This window comes from Drosophila montana, unplaced genomic scaffold (assembly GCF_035044405.1).
Source record: "Drosophila montana isolate Dmon_TW-CO22-7 unplaced genomic scaffold, ASM3504440v1 contig_2496_1, whole genome shotgun sequence".
NCBI classification, from domain to species: Eukaryota; Metazoa; Arthropoda; class Insecta; order Diptera; family Drosophilidae; genus Drosophila; species Drosophila montana.
The window spans coordinates 176,719-197,603 of record NW_026997364.1 but is presented as its reverse complement, the minus strand read 5'-3'; the positions used below and the strand labels follow the sequence as shown (position 1 = coordinate 197,603).

The following is a 20,885-nucleotide window of genomic DNA, read 5'->3' as shown; positions in this document are numbered from 1 at the left end:
ATACATTTAATAAAAAAAAAAATAGAATAACCTAAATAATGTAACGCTTAGATGTGTGTTTTAAAGAACGAAAAAATATATATGAAATACATTTTTTGCTTGCCGCTTCAATAAACGCGTATGCATAATAAGTTGTGTTTGCAATTGGCAGTTGGCAGTTGGCAGTGTTCCCGACGGCGCAGGCGACGCAGGCAACTGTGCATCGCTTCTAGCATTTGCGCTTGGGCGTGCGCCGCTTGACGCCGCAATTATCCACCTTCTTGTTGCCCTTGGCAATGGCCAGCAGCTTGACCAGCTTCTTGTGCGAGTCACCAACGATCCAGCCGTGCTTCTGATACTGCTCGCTATCATCAAAGTGCTTGGGCGGCGGCGCCATCAGCTGTTGTTGCTGCTGCTGCTGTTGCTGTTGCTGCTGTTGCGTCTCGTTGGGCGCCGCGCCTGCGTCTGCTTGGGCTTGTGCTGCTGCCGCTGCCGCCGCCGCTGCCTCGGCCGCCGCTGCTGCCTCCACATTGATGCGCCCAAATTCATCATCGCTGGAGCTGCTCCAATAATAAAGCTGCTTCTCGCTGGCCGGACGCTTCCTGCGCGCCGGCGACTGGCGATGAGTTTGCGATTTACGTTTCGTTTTTAAGTTTTTGTTGCTGCTGCTGCTGTTGTTATTGTTGTTATTGTTGTTGTTGTTTGTTGCTGCTGCTGCTGCTGCTGCTGTGGCGGATCTATTGTTGCTGCTGCTGCTGCGCGGCTTCTGCTTGGCACTGCCGGCTGCCTTCTCCTGTTGCTGCTGCTGCTGCTGTGGCTGTGGCTCCTGGCAGTGATTCATGTCCGGCGCCTCCACTTCGACTGGCTGCGCCAGCGTCCGCTGCTGCCGACTGCTGCGTGTACGCTGCTGCTGCTGCGCCGGCGTCGTCGTCGTCGGCTGCTTCGCTGCCTGCGGCTTGCCACGCTTTCTACTGCCCGCCGCTGGCGTCTTCGCCGGCTTCTGCGCTTTGGCTGCGGGCTTGCCACGCGTTGCCTTCGCCTTAGCCGGCGTGCTCGGCTCTGCGGCGCTGCGCTGCCTGGCGCGTTTTGCCTGCGGCGGCGCTGCCGACGTCGATTGCTCCACTGGCTGCAGCTGCTCGGCTTTGCGTCCCTTGCGGCTTTTGGCATTTGCCACGGTCTGTGTGGACTTTTCCCTATCCGCACGCTTGTTGCCCGCCGGCGTCTCTTGCTGTGCGGCCGCCGCTTCGCTCGTCTTCCGCTTGCGTCGCTGCTCCTGCTGCTCCTTTTGCTCAATTAAGGCTATGATATCCTTGGTGGAGAGAAACTCTTCGTACTCATCGGAACTCCATGTCTCCACCAGCTTTTTGGGCCGATTTGTTGCGCAGCGTCGCTTCGATTTGCGCTGGCCCTCATCGATAAGCTGCTCCAGATCCTCGGTGCTCATGCCCAGCTCCGTTTGCAGCTTGGACAGATCCTTGCGCGGCTGGCGCGCTGCAGCTTTCGTTGTGGCCGCCTTGCGGCCAGTTGCCTTGCCGCTCTTCTTCGCCGTTGGCGGCGCTGCGGGCGCTGGCATCGCAGCTGGCGGCGGCACGGCCACGGGCTCCAGCTGTTGCTGTTGCTGCTGCTGCAGTGCAGCAGGCTGCCAATCAAGCGGCGCTGCAGCGGGCGGCACCTCATTGAGCGGCGTCTGCTGCTGCTGCTGTTGCTGTTGGGGCTTGGCGGCGCCGCGCAGCTCATCGAACAGCTGATCGAGCTGTGCCTTGTCCTTGGGCGCACTCTTCACGGGCAGCTTGGGCGGCGTTGTGCCCACCTTGGCGCTGCTCGCATGCTTAAAGATGCGGCCCATGATGAGCGATTTGTTCTCAAAGGTTTTGGCCGTGACGCGACTCGAGCTGCTGCTGCTGCTCTGCTGCGTGCTGGACGCGGCGGAGGAGCTCGAACTGCTCGACGCGCTTGAGCTGGCCGCGGAGCAGGCTACAATGCCAATCGACGGCTTGAGCTGTTGCTGTTGCGGCGGCTGCGGCGGCTGCTGCTGCGGCGGCTGCTGCTGCTGCTGCTGCGGCGGCGTCGTTAGCTTTACACTATCACCATCAGCATCCGCATCGGCATCGGCATCCACATCCTCGCAGCTGAGCGTACCAAAGTCGTAATCGTCGCGATCCGAATAGCTGGCCGTGGACACGCTATTGTTGTCCTCGGTTAGCAGATTGACGCTCGTCTTGGGCTTCTGGAAGGTAATTGGCGCCTTCTCCTCGAGTCCAATATTCTTGAACGGACGCTCCGGTATGATGATGCGACCCGAGACGGGCGGCAACGTGGCGCTGCTTGCAGCAGCCGTTGCGACCGTTGCGACCGTTGCGACCGTCGCGACCGTTGCCTTGATTATGGACGAGGCGTGCATAATTGTCTTCGACGATGTGGAGCTCTGTTCGGCAACAGTTGCTGCTGCGGCGCCTGCTGCTGCTGCTGCTGGTGCGCCCGGCTGCAATTGTTGCTGCTGCTGGTGCGGCGGCTGCTGCTGCTGCTGCTGCTGTTGCTGCAACTGTTGCTGCTCGGCCGTGGCCGCCAGCAGATGCTCCGTGGAGGTGGGCAGGGTCTGAGCCGGCATATAGTCGACGCCCGGCGGCTTCTCGCTGCCCAAAGCAATGTCCGCCAATTCGGTGAGCTTGCAAACGGCACGGGCCGTCTTCGCCAGATTCATGTCCAGCTGGAGATTCGTCACATTCGTCTCGTAGCCCTTCATGGCGGCCTTTGTCTTGAAGCGCGACGTTGTCATGTTTGTCGCTGTCATCGCCGAGAATTGCGATATGGCCGAGTAGCTGGGCGAAAGACGATGATGATGATGGTGATGATGATGCTGCTGCTGCTGCTGCTGGTGATGATGATGATGCGGATGCGGATGCTGGTTATGCTGATAATGCTGATTATGATGATGATGATGGTGATGATTGCTGGAAGGGCACAGAGCAAAGAGATATGATATATTAGGAAAAACTAAGTTGAGGGGAAATTCTTCATAGTTCCTGGAGCAAACTCTTAATCTCCTGCTGGAGAATTGGACTTGTTATACCCTTACAGAGGGTATTATAATTTTGTCATGAGTTGTGTTACGCATGGAAGAAGACATCTCCGAAGCCATAAGGTATATATATTCTAGATAAGCAACTGCCGAGCTTATACAGCCACGTCCGTCTGCCCATCTGTCCCTGTCTCTACGTCTGTCTGCTTCCTTAAACTAATCTCTCAGCTCCATCTTTCTGTTGCAGGCAGTACATAAATTGGAATGGGCTGGATCGGGCCATTATATCATATAGCTGCCTGTATAGAAAACTTGTCTGTTTATCAAGATATCTTAAACAAATCCGGAATATCTGCAAAGGGAACATTTCTGTAAGAGTATTCAATCTTCGGCATGCCGAAGTTATCCTCACTTTCTTGCCTTCTTTTTTAATTTTTTTATTTTCCCATCCCTTATCCAACAGCTAACTAGCTTTGGCTGGGAATCAAATGTAGCCTAATCTTTTTGCTCCTCCATGTTCACTTGCTTTCAATTCTTGCATAAAATATGGTCTAAGATTTAAACTTTTCCTGGATATACATTCAACCTTGCTAGTCCTTCATGTTGACTGCCTTTCTCTTCTCTCCGTTCCCTTTTTTCCATTCTGTCAATGCTTCAATTTTAGAGATTAGCTTTTACTAAGAATTGGCTATGATGTTTCACTTACGTGGGCGTTGGTGTGGGCGTGGCCGCGGGCGGATTACGAAACAGCTGCTGGATGACAGGTTGATGGGAAACAGCCGGAGCCGAAGCCGGAGCCGGAGATGTCGCTGGAGCTGGCGTTAAAGCTGTTGCTGTTGCTGGCGCGGGGGGCGCTGGAACAGTTGCAGCTACGGCAATTGTTGGCGTTGGCGTTGGCGATGGCGATGGGGACGGTGATGGCGATGGGGATGCTGGCGGCGGCAGTGACTCGGCAGCTGGCTCAACAGTTGGCGGCGGCTCGAGGGGCTTGCGCCCGGCGCTGACAATCACAGATGTATTCATTGTGGCCGTCGGTGGTCCGCTGGGCAGACGCGGCGTTTCGGCGCTCTTGAGGATGTTGCAGCATTCGTAAAAGAGACGCTCGTCAGGATTGAGATTAAGGCGGGCGGCGCTGTGGGCGGGACTCGAGTGCTGCTGCTGTTGCTGCTGCTGTTGGTTGTCATGGAGTCGCAGGCTCTCCTCGGTGATGACATGATGACTAGGCGGCAGCTGCTGTGCAGGCGATGGAGCAGCAGTAACAGCAACAGCAGCTGCTGCTGCTGGCATGGCCTGCACCTGGACCTGCAACGGCGGCATAAGCACCGAGGCGCGCACCTGTTGAGGCGGCGGCGGCGGCGTCGTCGTCGTCATCGTCATCGTCGTCGTCGTCGCCGTCGCCTCCACCAGCGGCAACTGTTGCTGCTCCATTGGCGGCGGACTGGGCGGCGCATTGCTCTTGGACTGCAAGTACTCCAGCTCGGAGAGCTTCGATACGTGGGCCAGCGTCATGTTGTGCTTGGACAGTGATGTGGACGTGAAGAAGCTCTTGCCGCACAGCTGGCAGGCATATTTGTCCGCATCCTCCAGTTGGCCGCCGTTGCGCGTGTTTCGCTTCTTGGGACGGCGCGTTAACAGAACGCTGCGACGTCTACGACGCCGGCGACGTCCGTTGCGGCCCAGATCCTGTGAGTAGCTGGTGTACACGCTCATCTCATCATCCATGTCCATGTCCATGATCTCTGTATTGGTATTCTCGTCGTCGGTGCCAAAGTTCGAGTGCTCATCATTGAGATTCGGTGCGCTGCGCACGCTCATCGATGTCGGCGGCCGATAGAATTTGTCCTGTTCGTCCTTTTCCTGGTCGAACTCATCGTTGGCAAACTCAAAGTCCTCATTCGTGGCCGACATGATTTTCTCATTCACATTTTTAGCTATTTCCGTTAAATAGTTGTCCTCCTCCTCCAGATTGTCGCCGTGTTGCTGCTGCTGCTGTTGTTGCTGTTGTTTCTGATGTTGCTGTTGTTGTTGTTGTTGCTGTTGCTGTTGTTGTTGCTGCTGCTGATGATGTTGCTGCTGTGATTGCTGCTGCTGCTGCTGCATTTGTTCCGGCTCCTTGTGTATGTTTTTATTCAGCCGCGGATCGCGACTGTAGGTGGGCAGGGCAGCAACTGTTGCTGTTGCTGCTGCCGGCTGATGTTGTTGTTGTTGTTGCAGTTGCTGTTGCTGCTGCTGCTCTTGTTGTTGCTGCTGCTCTTGTTGTTGTTGCTGCTGCTGCTGCTGCTTTTGCTTCTGCTGCTCTTTGGCCGCCGTGCATAGTATGCTCGGCCGGAGTATGCAGCTGGCGGGGGGCGTGGCCTTGGCCGCCGCCTCCTTGGCCTGCAGCTGCTTCTCGATGCCAATGGAGAAGTTTTCCAGCGAGGATTTCAAAGCGCTTATGTTCGTCTCGGGGCCCAGCGGCGCCGCCTTGCCGCGACCGCGTCTATAGTAGCAGCTCTGGCGACGCTTGGGCCGACCACGGCCGGCGGCTGGCGCTGCGTCAGCGGCCTCAGCTTTGCTGCGCTTCGTGTCGCCAGCTGCAACAGTTGCCGGTTGGAGTGTGGCATTGCGCTTGGTGCTGGACATGAGCAGCATGCCCGTGAGCAGCAGATCCTCGCTCTTCTCGTACGCCAGATTCTCCAGCTTCTTGAGATTGTCGCGTCGCGCATTGTCGATCTTGAAGCTCTCCAGCAGCTGATCGGCCACAATGGCTGCCAGCTCGTTTTTACGTCGACGTCGCTGCTTCTTCTTGGCATCCTCTTTGGGCGGCGTGGGCGTAGGCGTCGGTGTGGGCATGGCAACTGGTTCGGGCGTGGGCGCAGGCTCAGGCTCAGGTGTTGGCTCCGGCTCGGGCTCAGGCTCGGGCTCCGCTTCAGCTGGCGGCGCTTGGGCCAGCTCAGATTGCGCCAAGCTGTGAAATCCGGAGGATGTGTTGTTGTTGTTGTTCATGTTGCTGCTGTGCTCCTCCAGCAGGGGCGTGGCGCTGCGTCGCGTCGAGGTCCCTGTTGTTGCTGTTGCAACTGTTGCAAATGTTGCTGCTGTGGCAAATGTTGCTGCTGTGGCAAATGTTGCTGCTGTGGCAAATGTTGCTGCTGTGGCAAATGTTGCTGGTGCTACAATTGTTGTTGTTGCTGCTGCTGCTGTTGGCGGCGCCACAGATATGACAGACACGGGCATGGCTGGCTTCAACGTGTGCGTGTCGGCAACTGTTGCTGCTGCTGCTGCCGGCAGCGGCAGTTGCTGCGGCAACGGCGACAACTGCCGCTCGGGTGATGCCTGCCTGGGGCAGATTGTTGGGGGCGTTGGCGTTGGCAGGGGCGTGACCGTAGCCATGGCCAGGGGCGTGACCGTAGCCATGGCCAGCGGCTCGACGTTGCCATTTTGCGGCATTTGGCTACACGCCAGCAATATGGGCGTTTCTGTGGCAGTGGGCGTGGCTTGTATTGTTGGCGGCAACGCAGCCAGCAAAAACTCCGAACGGCAATCGATAGTCTTGGAGCGCATATTGCGCTTCTTTGGCGTTAGATGCCTGGCGGGCACAGCAGCAACTGTTGCCGCCGGTGTAACGGGAGCTACAGTTGCAGCCACCGGCACAGGAGTGGACACGGGCGCGGGCACCGGCTCGGGCACGGGCGCTGCTGCAGCCACGCCAGATGCTGTGCTGAACAAAACACCGGGACTAGGCGCCAGCGGAAAATGTTGCTGCTGTTGCTGGAGATGCTGCTGCTGCTGTTGCTGGAGATGCTGCTGCTGCTGTTGCTGCTGTTGCTGGAACTGTTGCTGTTGCTGGAACTGTTGCTGTTGCTGGAACTGTTGCTGCTGCTGGAACTGTTGCTGCTGCTGCTTGTAGAAGAGTTGCTGTTGCTGCTGCTGCTGCTCGTCGTGCTCCTCCTGCGGCAGACTGGCCTGCACGGCCAATATAACCGAGTTGATGGCATCGTCGATATGATTGTTGATCACCTCGTCCATGCGCGTCACGCTGGGTTTCTCCTTTTTGTTGGCCAACTCCGCGGCGCGCTTCTTGGCGGGCGCCTTCACAGTCAGCGGCGTCTGCGCCACCAAGGCGGACATTGGCACCGGCACCGGCAGCGGCAGCACCGGATTCCGCACCTGCGGTATCTTGAGCAGATCCAGATTGGAGTAGTAATGCGCAGCAGCAGCAGCGGCTGCTGCTTCTGTGCCGCGCACGAGCGGCAGCGGCAGGCCCAAGCCCAGGGGCAATTGCTCCGGAATGGGCGCCGGAGCTGGCGATGGTTTGCGTTTGGTTTTATTGGACAGATCCAGTGGCTGCATCTCCTCCAGCTGCAGCAAATTGCGCGCCTCAAAGCCGCAGATCGTTTGACGACGCGCGGGCATTGCCGAGGCACGTTGTTGCTGTTGCTGTTGTTGTTGTTGCTGCTGCTGCAGCTGCTGCAGCTGCTGTTGCTGCTGTTGCTGCTGCTGCTGATGATGTGCTGGCGGCTTGACATGACTGAGATTTAGCGGCTGCTGCGGCTCCAACACATAGCTGGCCGGCACTGGCAGATACAATGGCATCTTGGGCAGCAGCATTGTTGCTGCTGCAGCTGCTGCTGCAGTGGGTGTTGCTGCGGTGAGAGTTGCTGCCGCTGCAGCTGTTGCTGCTGTTGGTGGTGGTGGTGGCGGTGGCGGCGGCGGCGGCGGCGGTGCTGGCAGCTTGACGGTCACGGGCACAGGCACGGGCAGGGGCAATGGCATCGGCATCGGCATCGGCAGTGGCAAAGGCAGCACCGCCAGCGGCAACTGTTGCTGCAGTGGCAATTGTGTTGGCACCATTTGCTTTGTTGCTGCCTTGGTAGGCGTGGCACGTCGCGGCAACGTTGCCAGCACGGCCGGCAGAACAACAGGCTTGACGGGCAGCGGCTGAGGAAGAGGCACAGGCACAGGCACAGCCACAGGCAGCGGCATCGGCAGCGACGGCGGCGGAACAGCTGCAACTGTTGCTGCTGCTGTTTTTGCTGTTGTTGCTGCAACTGTTGCCTTCACAGATGCAACTGTTGCCTTCACAGGCACAGCTGTTGCCTTCACAGGCGGGGCTGTTGGTGCTGTATTTGTTACTGTTACGGCAACTGTTGCTGCTGTTGCTGCTGCTGCTGCTGCTGCTGCTCCTCCTGCCTCCTCAGCGTGCGGCTTAATAATGCGCCTGGACATGGCCTTGCGTTTGGGCGTCTTCGGCTGCAGTTGATGCTGCTCAGCTGTTGTTGGCTCTGCTGCCGGCAGCAATGGTTGCTCCTTTTCCGCCGGCTGTTGTTCAGTCTTGAGCTTCTCCTCCAGCTTGCCCGTCAGCATGGCAATGCAGTCGCTGATGCGCTTGCTGCGCTTGACAGGCTGCTGTTGTTGTTGCTGTTGCTTGTTGCCAGCAACTGTTGCTGTTGCGGCTGCTGCTGTTATTGGTGGAGTTGTTGTTGTTGTTGCTGCTGCTGTTACGGCGAGCGTTGTTGCTGCCGGCGCTGGTGTTGTGGGCGGCGTTGGCATCAGCTGCTGCTTGCTGCTGTGCGTGGGCGAGGTAAAAGTTGTTGTTGTTGCTGCTGATGCGACAACAACAGCAACAGTCGATGTTGCTGCATTGGCGGTGACTATGCTGGCAGTATTTACGGCTTTTGTTGTGGTCGTTATTGGTGTGTTGCTGCTGCTGCTGCTGCTGCTGCTAATCTGGGCATCGCTGACGGGCAACAGCTTGGCCTGCTGCTGCTGCTTGCGACGATTGCGCTGCTGTTGCTGCTGTTGCTGTTGCTCGGCAGCAACAGTTGCTGCTGCTGTTGTTGATGATGGCTTGGCGCGCACGAGGCGCGAGCGTGTATTCCGCAGCGCGTGATGATGCAAATGATGATGATGATGGTGCAGATGATGATGATGATGGTTGTATAGCTTCTTGGCGCCGCGCGATTGCAGCTTCTTATTGGGTTTGCCCTGCTTCTTGGAGCGCTTCTTGTTGTCCATCGGGAAGATCTTTTTGCATACACGCTTCGCGGGCAAATTCTCCAGCATTTTGCGTATGGATTCAGCTGAGAGAGAGAAATGGAGAGAGAGAGAGAGAAATAAGTAAAATTAGTCTGAAGCCGTCAGAAGGAGCTGAATTTTTCCAGCCCCATTTTCCAGCCAGTGCGAGAGTTTTTCCCAAAAGTATTGAACACATCTTCCACAAATTTACACAAACATTTTTGAAATTAAAGTTTTTCGAATGAGAAAATTCGCGGAAAACTGCATGAAAAAGTTGCTGTTTCATGCAGTTTTCCGCGAATTTTCCAACCTTTTGCTTAGATTTTTCAAAATCCAAAAAATACGTGCTCATTAATTTTGTATACAGAGCTTTGAAACTGAGTCTGAGACCAATTGGATGAAAATCATGTTTTAAACAATTTTCCGCAAAAGTAAATGTGGCTTTTCCGAGCCGTGCGGAAATCGTGTTTTAGCATAGATATTGAAAAGTGCATGGATTCCAATTCAGATGAAAACAAAAAACAAATTTGTTAACTATGGTTTCTCTACAATTTTCCGAGATTCGATGGAATTCAATTTTCCGAGACATTCGGAAGAAAACTAAAAAAAAGTGTTTTCTACGAATTTTCCCCAAATTTCCGATGGAAACGATTAGGGCTGTGCGTTGACCATCAATCAATCAATCAGTCAGTCAGACAGTCAATCAGTCAGTCAATCAGCCAGTCAATCAGTCAGTCATGAGTGAAGAGATATTGTTTCTTTTTTGCAGGGTGAGGTTGCAAAGGGTATTTAAATTCAGTTACAAAGTATGTAACAATTGGTGGAAGACATCTTCCAGCCCATAAAATATATATATATATATTTGTAATCGATGCATATCGAGAGACTTTTCGCTATAGCCAGGCTTAACTGTCTCTTTTCACACTTGGTCGAAAATTGACTTTCTTTATGAACAATTTTTGGATTCTTCAAGTGATTTTACATAATATTGATTAACAAATGCAATCATTAATATCGGACAGGTATAACAAAGGGTTAGACATTAGTTTATGTACTTCAACATCGGACCACTATAACCTATAGTTCCCATAGGATAAAACGGACGCAAGTTGGGGTAAAGTATAGAAATCGAGAGTACTTCTAGCCAGAAGGATTGTCAGGATAGTCAGCCAATATCTGCCATTTGGATTGGCTTCACTGTAGCACTCACCATCGCTGGGTCTTTGACGCGGCGGCGTTTTAGTCTTGTTCGAATTGGAGTTGGAGCAATTGGAGCCGCTCTCCTCGGAGGCATCATTGTTGCCCGCCTGTTCCTGGCCAGCTCCCGCCGACTGCACCTGGCCCTGCTTTTTAACCTTTTTGCCATTTTTGCGCAGAAGCTGAGCAAAATGCTTGGCGGGCTTATTGCAGGCGGTGCGTCGCTTCTTGGAGCCGCAATAATAACGATATTTACGCTTTTTGGCCAATGACCAAACATAATCACCGGAACAGTCCAGCATATGGCGATAGAGATCCATCAGGCCGCTGCATTTGCGGCCACATTTCGTACAGCTGGCGGGCGCCGGCTGTGAGCTGCTGCAGCTGTAGCTGTAGCTGGAGCTGTGACTGTGACTGAGACTCAGACTGAGGCTGGCTGGCGAGCAGGCGGTGACGTTCTGTGGCAGCCCTTTGATATCGCTGCTGTTGTCATTGTCCTCCACAGACGTAGACGTCGAGTTGATGTTGCTGCTGCTGATGCTGCTGTTGCTGCTGCTGTGGCCAGTTGCTGTTGTTGTCGCTGTTGTCGCCGTCGAGCAGGGCGAGGCGCTGACTGTGGCCATGCCAAAGGCCATGGAGACAGCCGAGCAATTCGATGAACTGGATATGGACTCATCCTCGACAACGGCGCGCTCCTGCTTATGCAGCGACAGCAGCTGCTGCTGATGCTCAGCCGCATATCGACTGAGCGCACGCTTCGGTATAAACAGATGCCGCAACAAGTTGCCCGCGAGCAGCTCACGTCCCACCAGCTCATAGTGTGTCGCATAGATGTGCGAATGGCGAAATGTTTTGTGCTCCTCGAGCGCTTTGCGCTGCTCAAACTTGGCGCCACAGCAGATGCATAAATACAAACGTGGACGCGCCCATTCGCCGCTGAGCACCAGCGTGGTGGTGGTGGTTGTTGTTGTTGTTGTTGTCAGACGATGATGCTGCAATTGCAACTGTTGCTGCTGCAACTGTTGTTGTTGCTGCTGCTGCTGCTGCTGTTGGCGCGGCTGCAGCTGGAGCAGCTTTAAGAAGCTTTGTTCGGCGCCTGACTGTGCCGGCAGCAGCTGTTGTTGTTGTTGTTGCTGTTGATGCTGCTGCTGCAGCAGCAACTGTTGCTGCTCCGACAGTTCCTCCTTAATAATCGCCTGCTCGTTCTGCTCCAGCATTATGTGCGGCAAAAGGCGACGATCCAGCAGCAAATGCAGCTGTTGCAGCAGTTGCTGTTGCTGCTGTTGTTGCTGCTGTTGTTGTTGCTGCTGTTGCTGCTGCTGCTGCGCCTGCTCCAGGTCATGCTTCTGGCGCATGGTCAGCTGCGTCCACATGTCCAGCCGCGACAGGTCGCGCAGACCCATAAACGGCTGCTTTAGCTTCTTGACCAAACGGCCGCCCTCGTTGATAATCGTAAATTTCTTCACATAGTCCCATTTCCATTTCCAGCTGTGCTTTGTGTGCGGCCGCCTGGCCGCCTTGGCCAGTGGCAGCGGCAGCGGCAGCGTCTCCAGCCCGAGGCCATCGCCAAACTGTTCGGCCGTAAGCAGTGTGGGATACGCGCTGCACAGCGCCAGCTGTTGCAGGCTAGCCGCGGCGGCGGCAGCGACAGCGGGCGGACTGTGCGCCGCGGTGAGGGGCTGCGGCGGGGCGGGTCCGCTGCGCAGGCGTCCGTCCAGGAAATGCTGCAAATTGTGGCGCACATTGAGCACCACATCTTTGTAAAAGTTGTCATCGAAAACATGACTATGGCTGGGCATCCGAAAGTGTGCATCGTCCGGCGTGCAGGCAACTGTTGTTGTTGTGCAGCTGTTGCTGCTGCTGCTGCTGCAGCTGCTGCTGCTGTTAATGCTGCTGGCAGCGGCAACAGTTGCCGCCGTGACAGCTGTTGCGGCAGATGCGATGGTTAAAGGCGCCGACGCTGCTGCTGCTGCCGCTGCCGCCGCCTGACGTTGCGCAGCCCGACTGCTGCTGCGCTGCTGCAGCTGCTGCTGTTGCTTGGGCGTGGCCGGAGCGGAGGTATTGCTGCTGTTGTTGTGCTGCTGCTGCTGCTCCCGTTGCTGACGTGCGCTGCGATTGCGCTGCCGCTGCCCGGGCAAACGATTCTGGGTGAGACCTAGGCGAAACAGCACCGGCTCCTCGGCACCAATCATGGAGGACGTCTGTTGTTGTTGCTGCTGCTGCTGCTGCTGCTGATGTTGTTGCTGCTGATGTTGTTGTTGTTGCTGCTGCTGTTGCACCGGCAACTGTTGCTGATGCAAGAGTCGCATGTGACTGTGCAACTGCGCCGCATCGTTAAAGCGCAGCTGGCACTGCTGGCAGCCAAAATACTTGTCCGCATGGCTGGCGATCAGATGGATAAACAGCTGCTCCAGCTGCTTGGCGGGCAGACAGATTGGTGGCGTCAACGCTTGCGACTTGGACTTGTTGCAGTGCTGACAGCCCGGAAAGTGGGCGTGGCTGGGACTGTGACTGTTATTGCTGCCACTGCTGCTATTGTTGTTGTTGTTAGTCGAACGATTGCTGCAGCGTCGCTCCTTGCGTTCCGTATGAAATTTGTCCACATGCTTGGACTGCAGCTTGCTGGACGCGAACTTCTTATCACAGTACAAGCATAAAACTTTGATAAAAGCCGTTGCCGAATATTCCTCAAGTTCGCGCTGATGTTGCTGTTGTTGTTGCTGCTGTTGCAGCTGCTGCAGTTTCTCGACGAGACGCGGCAACCGCTCCAGCGGCACGCTGCATACCAGCGAGGGAGGCAGCGGGGGCTGTTGCTGCTGCTGTTGCTGCCTGTCCAACTCCAGTTCCACATCAATTGGTTCCAATTGCTGATCTGGCTGCTCTCTGGGCAGGCTGCAATTGCGCTTTTTGCGCGGCGGCGTTGCCAGCTTTTGTGCGGTTGGTCCAATTGGACTGCTTTTGCCATTGACCTGCTGCTGCTCTTCGGAAAATTTGAAGCCACGGCGCAGGCCAAAGCGCGACATGGTCTTCATGTGGAAGCTGTTTTTGTTCTCTCAATGTTGCCACTGCTGCCTATTAAATTGCTGTAGTACAAAGTACGATAAAAGAAATGAAAATCAAATATCAAATTAACAAATTGCACTGCCTCAAAAAAAGTATGTGTGTGCGTGTGTGTGTGTGTGTGTGTGCGGTTGTGTGCATGTGCATATGTGTACATGTGTGTGTTGTCAGTGTGTCCACAATTGCAGCAGCATCTTAAAATCAATAAAGAACAAACAATAATGCGATAAAAGCAAATAAGCAAAACGCATAGTTAAAGCCGAGCGCACATTTTGTTGACGAATGTGCGCAAATAGCAAACTAAGCGAAAAAGAAATAGAAAACAGCATATAAACAAAAACTAAACGCACGCACACACTTTGCCCATACATACACACACTTATGCACATACACATGCATGTATGTTGTGTGCATATACATATGTAGAGTTGTAATGAAAATTATACAATAAACATTTTGTACACACTATTTGTGATAAGTTTTGTTATTTCTTTAGTTTACCCCGCTTTAAACACTGCTCCTCAATTTTGCCGCCTGCCTGCACTGCTGCCGCCTTATGTAGATTTATAAAAAAAAAATATTTTTTTCTTATTATATTCAACTTTATTTGTTGGCCCTTTTGTTTTGCTGCTTGAGTTGCGCCCGTATTGGCGTATTTATATGTTTTGTTTTTTTTTTCGTTAGTTCGTTTGAAAATATTGCACTTGAATTTATTGCTGTAGCGTCAATTGCATAGGTTTGGGCATGTATTAATTGAAAAATGCACAGCATTTCTTTTTATTATTATGTACTTATATTTTTTTCCACCCTAACAACTGCGTTAGGAGGTATCTAACGTTTAGCCCAAATCGATGCGTGCGTAGAGCACAGACAGTGGCAGCAGCGGCTGTGGAAGAGGTAGAGGGCAGCGCAGCACCAACCAGAAGCAGCGGCGGCGACGGCAGAGATGGCAGCGACTACAGGACACTGAGTTAGAGGTGGTGAACGATTTTTCTCTGGCACGAGCATATGCGGTTTAAAACAGTCCATTTCCATTTCACTAGCCGCATTTAAGGCTTAACCCATTGTATGTGCGCTCAACTCATTCACTAATTGTTGTTGTTTTTAGTTTTTATTAACTATTATTTTAATTCTTCACACACACACGCACACGGCACACACACATATTTAGTTGCTCAAAATAAATGTGTTTTCTTATGAGAAGAATCGAAATCGCCTCAAAAAAATGGTTGTGCTGCAGTAACAGTGTGTACACACTGTTGCAAAAAGTGCTTATTATTCTGATTGGGTATCGATACCCGCAGCCACGATACACTCTATTTTTAGATTTACATTTTTGTATTTATTTTTGTTAGCTTATTATACTAGTTTATACAACTAGTTATTTATGTATTCTTTGTTTTCCCGAATACTTAACATAATATGAACAAATAATTAAATATCGATAGGTCACTAATTGACACTGAGTGGAACTCTTATCGATATGTGCAACATTACCATATCGTCAGCTTGTTTTTGACGAGTCATTTGGTTGCTTCGTCTTAATTTTTAATATCGACGGCCAGGCGGCATTAAAAGAATAAAAATTTGCATTCATCATTGCACGCAAAACGTTAAAATAATAAGTACAACATGGATATATTAATGCCAGAAAGAGTAAGTACTGTGCTAGCATTCGGTTTTGATTATAATATAATCAAAATGCAATTTTTATAATTTGAAATTTTATTTTATTTTTTTTTTTTTCTACCAGGACGAGCTTGATCTAAAGCTGAAGGATGCGCATAGCTCCCTGGATGAATTGGACATAGATGATTTGTATGTTCGTTATAAGGTATGCCGCACATTAGCTAACTTCTTTTTTGCCTGAGCTCACACATAATTATCTTCAGAAACTACAAAAAACATTGGAGTTCATTGAGGTGCAGGAAGAGTATATCAAGGATGAGCAGCGCAATTTGAAGAAGGAGTATTTGCACGCACAGGAGGAGGTGAAGCGTATACAGTCGGTGCCGCTGGTGATTGGGCAATTCCTCGAAGCTGTTGATCAGAATACGGGCATTGTTGGCTCCACCACGGGCTCAAATTACTATGTACGCATCCTGTCCACCATCGATCGTGAGCTGCTGAAGCCCTCAGCCTCCGTGGCGTTGCACAAGCATAGTAATGCATTGGTTGATGTCCTGCCACCAGAGGCAGATAGCTCCATATCGATGCTGCAGCCGGATGAGAAGCCAGATGTTAGCTATGCCGATATTGGTGGCATGGATATGCAAAAGCAGGAAATACGCGAGGCTGTCGAACTGCCGCTAACCCACTTTGAGCTCTACAAACAGATTGGCATTGATCCGCCGCGCGGCGTACTGATGTACGGTCCACCTGGCTGCGGCAAAACCATGCTGGCCAAGGCGGTGGCACATCATACCACCGCCTCGTTCATACGTGTCGTTGGCTCAGAGTTTGTGCAGAAATACCTGGGCGAGGGGCCGCGCATGGTGCGCGACGTCTTCCGTTTGGCCAAGGAGAATGCGCCGGCCATTATTTTCATTGATGAAATCGATGCGATTGCCACCAAGCGTTTCGATGCCCAAACCGGCGCTGATCGTGAGGTGCAGCGCATTCTGCTCGAGCTGCTCAATCAAATGGACGGCTTCGATCAGACGACCAATGTGAAGGTCATTATGGCGACCAATCGTGCCGATACACTGGATCCGGCACTGTTGCGTCCCGGTCGTTTGGATCGTAAAATTGAGTTCCCATTGCCCGATCGTCGCCAGAAACGTTTGGTCTTCACAACAATCACATCCAAGATGAATCTCAGCGAGGATGTGGATCTTGAGGAGTTTGTCGCACGGCCCGATAAGATTTCTGGTGCCGATATTAATGCCATTTGCCAGGAGGCTGGCATGCATGCTGTCCGCGAGAATCGCTACATTGTTCTGGCCAAGGACTTCGAGAAGGGCTACAAGAACAACATCAAGAAGGACGAACAGGAGCATGAGTTCTACAAATAGGCATCTAGTTTCAACATATTCATTCGCGTTTTTCTAAACCTACAACTAAACACACAAATATATATATATATATAAAATCCTTAATCCCTATGGACTTCAGCTCATATTTTATTGCATCTTGTGGAGTTTTTGTAATTCTATTCCAGGTCTATAGTAAATACACCTTTAAGTAAACAAAGTAGACGGGCTGATTGATTGATTGATTGACGAGCAAAGCACAGTCCAAAGTAAGAGCGATGGATACCGATGCTTATGCGAGTGGAAGATTGTGGAAAATTGGTGGAATTACAAAAATCTATTCATCTACTTGTCTTCGCTTATCGGCAAAACCAAGTCCACTTAAATTACGATCAATTTTCTTGAAAATTGAATAGACATGTTATTCTACATAGTTTTTAAATCTATGTGTCGTATGCCCGCGCAATGCCGGTTAATACTTGATACACAACGCTGATGTAATCGACAACAAATGTAAAAAGTGCATTTTATTTGTTGTGCCTGTACACACACACACACGCACACGCACCCGCCCAGAGCGGGCAACATATATATATAAAGACACAAAAAATCAAGTGTAAAAACAAAATTGTTGTATAGAGCATGAGAATTAAGTCCTGCGTTTCCCCAGTTATTGTTGTTGTTGTTGTTGTTGTTTTGTATTGTTGCTATTGTGGCTATTGTTGGTATCGCTTATTTCATGAGGGAGTTGACAACGGCATTCACATTGATGGCTTTGAGGTCCGCATAGGTCTGGCCGGTGCCGACGAACACGATCGGCTGCCCGGTGATGTATGTCATGGAGATGGCGGCGCCCACTTTGTCATCGATGGTATCAAATTTGGTTAGGACGATGCCGTCGATGATGTGTGGATTCTCGTTGGATGAGTAATCGGCGAGGGATTGATTGAACTTGACCAGCTGATCGACAGCCTCGTTGCCGACAAGGGCTTCGCCGACAAACAGCACCAGATCCGGATTGTTAACCTTGATTAGCTTGGACAGGGAACGCATTAGCGGCTCATTGTCCTGCATACGGCCGGCGGTATCAACGAGGACGACATCAACTCTCGTATCGTGGGCATATTTGATTGCCTCCATGGCAATGCCCGCCGCATCCTTGCCATAGCCCTTCTCATACAGCTGGACCATGGTGCGATTATTATGCTTCGCCGCCGGATGCAATGCATTCAAATGGCGCGTATGCGTGCGCAGCTGCTCCACGGCGCCGGCACGAAACGTATCACAGGCAGCGATCAGCACATTGAAATCGTTCTCGATCAGCCAGAAACAGATCTTGGCCAGATTCGTTGATTTGCCGACACCATTGACGCCGCAGAAGATGATCGTGTAGGGTTTGACGTTGCGCTTCGATTCGAGCGCGTCGCGTATGATGTCGATGCGCCGCTTGGGCGACAGGATGCGCACCAAGGATTGCGTCAGCGCCTCCTTCACCATATTGGCAATGCTATCGAATGTGCCCATTTGTTTGCCCTCCAGCGATGTGGCCACCGAATCGCACAGCTTGGCCGCTATCTCAGAGGCCACATTCTTCGATATCAAATGATCGCGCATCTTCTCCAGCGCCGGCTGTAAGTCACTAAGCGTCATCGTTTTGGCGCCCACAATGCCCTTGAAATAGGATAACAATCCTCCGCTCTTGGGCTTCCTGGTCGCCGCATTGTTCAGCGGTCGACGCTGCTGCTGCCGCTGCTGCTGCTGCTGTTGTTCTTCCTGTTCACTGTCTTCGCTTGCCTCACTGTCGGCAGCATCCGAGTCGCTTTCCACGTCCAGATCACGTATGCTGCCCTGCATGGTGCCTACCAGCTGTAATGAGATTTGAATTAGGTTTTTTAGCCCGCCTGCTGGTAGTGTCTGCCACTTACATCATTGTTGATGGTCTGCAGCTGCACATCGTCGGGCGCATCCTTGGACCGATCCAGCAGCATGGCATCCTTCGAATTGCCGCCCAGATCCCAAACACGCGGCTTTTTGCCCGCCCTCTCCTTCTCCCTGTCGATGGCGCTGAGCTTGTTGGGTTTCGCCTCCACCACCGCCGCTGCCTTTTTGGTGGGCGTCAGTTTCTCGCGCAGCTTACGGCGATTCTCCTGGATAATATCAGCATTGCTGCGTGGCGGCGATGACGGCTGCGATTTGGGCGCCGGCGGGCTCTCCTGTATATTGACGCGCTTCTCATTCGTCACGCTCTTCTTGTCGTCCTGCAGCATCGAGGCGACGGTTTTCTTTGATTTCTGCGATTCATTGTAGGAGCGCATCGCCTTCGGCGCCTTGCCCTGTTTGGCGGATGCCTCCTCGGCAGCACCGAGCACCAGCCGAAACTCTTGCTCGAACTCGTAGTCAATCGACAGTCGCTCCTGGGGGCCAACGCCACCAAATTTCTCCTGAAATGCCGTCTGCATGTCGGCCAGAAAATTGTCCAGATAGTTGAGCTTGATGACCTTTTGGAAAACGGCCGCATAGACCACGTCGAGCTCATTGTCTAGTTTGAATTGCACCGCCAGGTGATCCTCCTCAAAGTATTTGGACTCTGTATTTCGTTCCTAAGCACAAAAAACAACAGCAACAACAACAACGTTAACAATAACAATAACAAACATTCGATAGACTTGCCTCCAAAATGACGCCACGTATTAAGCTGTTGATGCACGCCGCATAGTTCTTGCCCGATTCATTCGAATTCCAGAGCACAATGCCGCCTTTTGTGAATATGACCACAAAGTCTAACATTTTTTATTTACAAACAAATTAGCCAACAATTCCTGTTGCAATGAAAACGGCGACAAATTCAACTGACCCAAGTACCAAACAACAGTTCCAAACGCATTCCACGTCACGAGCACGAATCCGTCATCGATAGTTATCGATATATATATTTATGCGAAAGAGAAAACAAAGTCAAGTTGGAACTTTGAAATGCTAATTAGATAGCGAATATGGAATACCCTGTAGACGCCTTGTTGAAAGCAAATTGCTTCTATGGTTATTTGTTAAATTAATTTGACATTTGTGCTTATTTTTTATTTTTATTTTTTAGTGAAGTTCGTAAATATGGAAACTTGGTTTCAATGACTGCTTTAGTCATATTATTGAGAGTATATTTGTAATCCAATATAAATGTAATCAATTTTGCTCGAATTTAGCTGGTCGAGCCCAATTTATAATTTGCATTAAATGAAATAGAAACATTTAAAATTTCAATGATGTACTTAACACGAACACTCACGAACTTAACACGAGCATGCACGACGTGTGAACACACGACTAGCGCCCAACTTCAAAATGAAGGCATCAGCTGGGGGCGCCCAGAGATACCAATGGATTCCATGTTTACCGTAATATGACGCCATGGTTGCCCAATCCCGCAAGAATCATAAGAAACAGTCTTCAATCGATTTTCGATTTTTTGTTTATTACTGACGCTTATTAACTAACGTTCATGTGTTGTGAATGGGATTTTGAACATTATTGCAATACATTTCACATACATGAAAATTTTGTTACAAAAAAGAGAACATTCGTTGAATGTACATAGTGATTGGTGTAACTATACAGAAAAAAAAATTAAAGTATATTTATGTTGTTTAGGCGCGAAAAGAAATATGCTACGTAAAATTGATGATTATTATTGTTCATCTCCTTCTCCTCCTGTCTAATTGCCAATCGCCAAGATTTACGAGCCAACAATAATGTTGTTAATGGGAATATGTATCAGCTTAACAAAGAATCCAATGAAGCCCATGATGCAGAAGCCAATGGCAGTGGCAATCGCAATCTTTTGGAATTCCTTGCGGTCGGGCTTCGTGCAGCGCTTGACCAGACGAATGGAGTCCTTGGCAAATGCACGGCCAGGCTCAGCGAATTTCACAACTTTGTCCATGGCTACGTTTAATGTGTGTGATATTTGAGAGCTGCAAACGGATAAAAATCAGTTACAATTAATATTCAATTCAATGATATGTACGCATGTATGCCATGCATGGTATTTTTTTAATGTAATGTGGGACAGCACTTTCACACAATCACAACACACGATGGCAACGCCAACGTCACGACGACGCAGACGACGTGGCAGCCGACGACGATGGCGACGTCACAGGTGAAACTTGGCTGGTGTAAAAAGCCGCTGGTTAATTGTGTTTCGTGAGCTGCTGCTTTTCCAAAATTTAACTAAACAGTTAAATGTATTTTGTTTTAAACAATTTGTTTTTTAATTGCCGTTTTTTTTTAACGAACAATTTGGGCTGGCAGCGCCACGCATTGCCTTTTGCGGCCGCAACTACAGTTTTACATACGTAAGGCTCAACTTATTTTTTATACATTCATTCAAGCTTACACTATTTGTTTATTAATATGGACTTTATAATTGATTTAAGCAAATAATTCGAGTTGACAAAAAAATAATAAAATTAAGTTTAGCACGCACCTCCGTTTACTTTGATAATTTCCACACGAATGACTGTTCGTTAAGTTCGTGTAGGCTGCTACGATACGAATTTGTTTTGACAAGTTCCACGTCAAAATGTCAAAAAACAAAAAGCAGTGTTGCTTTGAACCACACCGTTGCCAGACAGTGTTAGTTTTAACAGTGGCAACACTTTTATCAT

The 20,885-nt window shown here is 51.0% G+C and overlaps 4 protein-coding genes across 5 annotated transcripts; 1 reads left to right on the top strand and 3 right to left on the bottom strand.

Annotated features, from left to right (window-relative positions):
• Positions 1-41: 41 nt before the first annotated feature.
• Positions 42-14,500, bottom strand: LOC135428727 (uncharacterized). Its single transcript, XM_064682826.1, has 4 exons — positions 13,751-14,500; positions 10,203-13,272; positions 3,705-9,057; positions 42-2,930 (listed from the first exon to the last, which is right to left on the bottom strand). Exons 2-4 carry the CDS (start codon positions 13,219-13,221, stop codon positions 209-211), a joined length of 11,094 nt encoding a protein of 3,697 aa, XP_064538896.1. The 5' UTR covers positions 13,222-13,272; positions 13,751-14,500; the 3' UTR covers positions 42-208.
• A 244-nt stretch (positions 14,501-14,744) lies between these two features.
• Positions 14,745-16,347, top strand: Rpt3 (26S proteasome regulatory subunit Rpt3). Its single transcript, XM_064682822.1, has 3 exons — positions 14,745-14,905; positions 15,003-15,083; positions 15,142-16,347. The coding sequence occupies exons 1-3, from the start codon at positions 14,882-14,884 to the stop codon at positions 16,261-16,263; spliced, it is 1,227 nt and encodes a 408-aa protein (XP_064538892.1). The 5' UTR covers positions 14,745-14,881; the 3' UTR covers positions 16,264-16,347.
• A 372-nt stretch (positions 16,348-16,719) lies between these two features.
• On the bottom strand, positions 16,720-19,114 carry SrpRalpha (signal recognition particle receptor alpha). Its single transcript, XM_064682797.1, has 3 exons — positions 18,892-19,114; positions 18,147-18,821; positions 16,720-18,087 (listed from the first exon to the last, which is right to left on the bottom strand). Exons 1-3 carry the CDS (start codon positions 19,006-19,008, stop codon positions 16,954-16,956), a joined length of 1,926 nt encoding a protein of 641 aa, XP_064538867.1. The 5' UTR covers positions 19,009-19,114; the 3' UTR covers positions 16,720-16,953.
• Positions 19,115-19,669: 555 nt separating this feature from the next.
• Sec61gamma (Sec61 gamma subunit) lies at positions 19,670-20,847 on the bottom strand. 2 transcript variants are annotated; one of them, XM_064682760.1, is made up of 2 exons: positions 20,705-20,847; positions 19,670-20,189 (listed from the first exon to the last, which is right to left on the bottom strand). In XM_064682760.1, the coding sequence occupies exon 2, from the start codon at positions 20,156-20,158 to the stop codon at positions 19,952-19,954; it is 207 nt and encodes a 68-aa protein (XP_064538830.1). In that variant the 5' UTR covers positions 20,159-20,189; positions 20,705-20,847; the 3' UTR covers positions 19,670-19,951. The 2 variants fall into 2 exon arrangements, with proteins under 2 accessions (XP_064538830.1, XP_064538831.1); XM_064682761.1 differs by lacking the exon at positions 20,705-20,847 and adding an exon at positions 20,615-20,633.
• Positions 20,848-20,885: the final 38 nt, after the last annotated feature.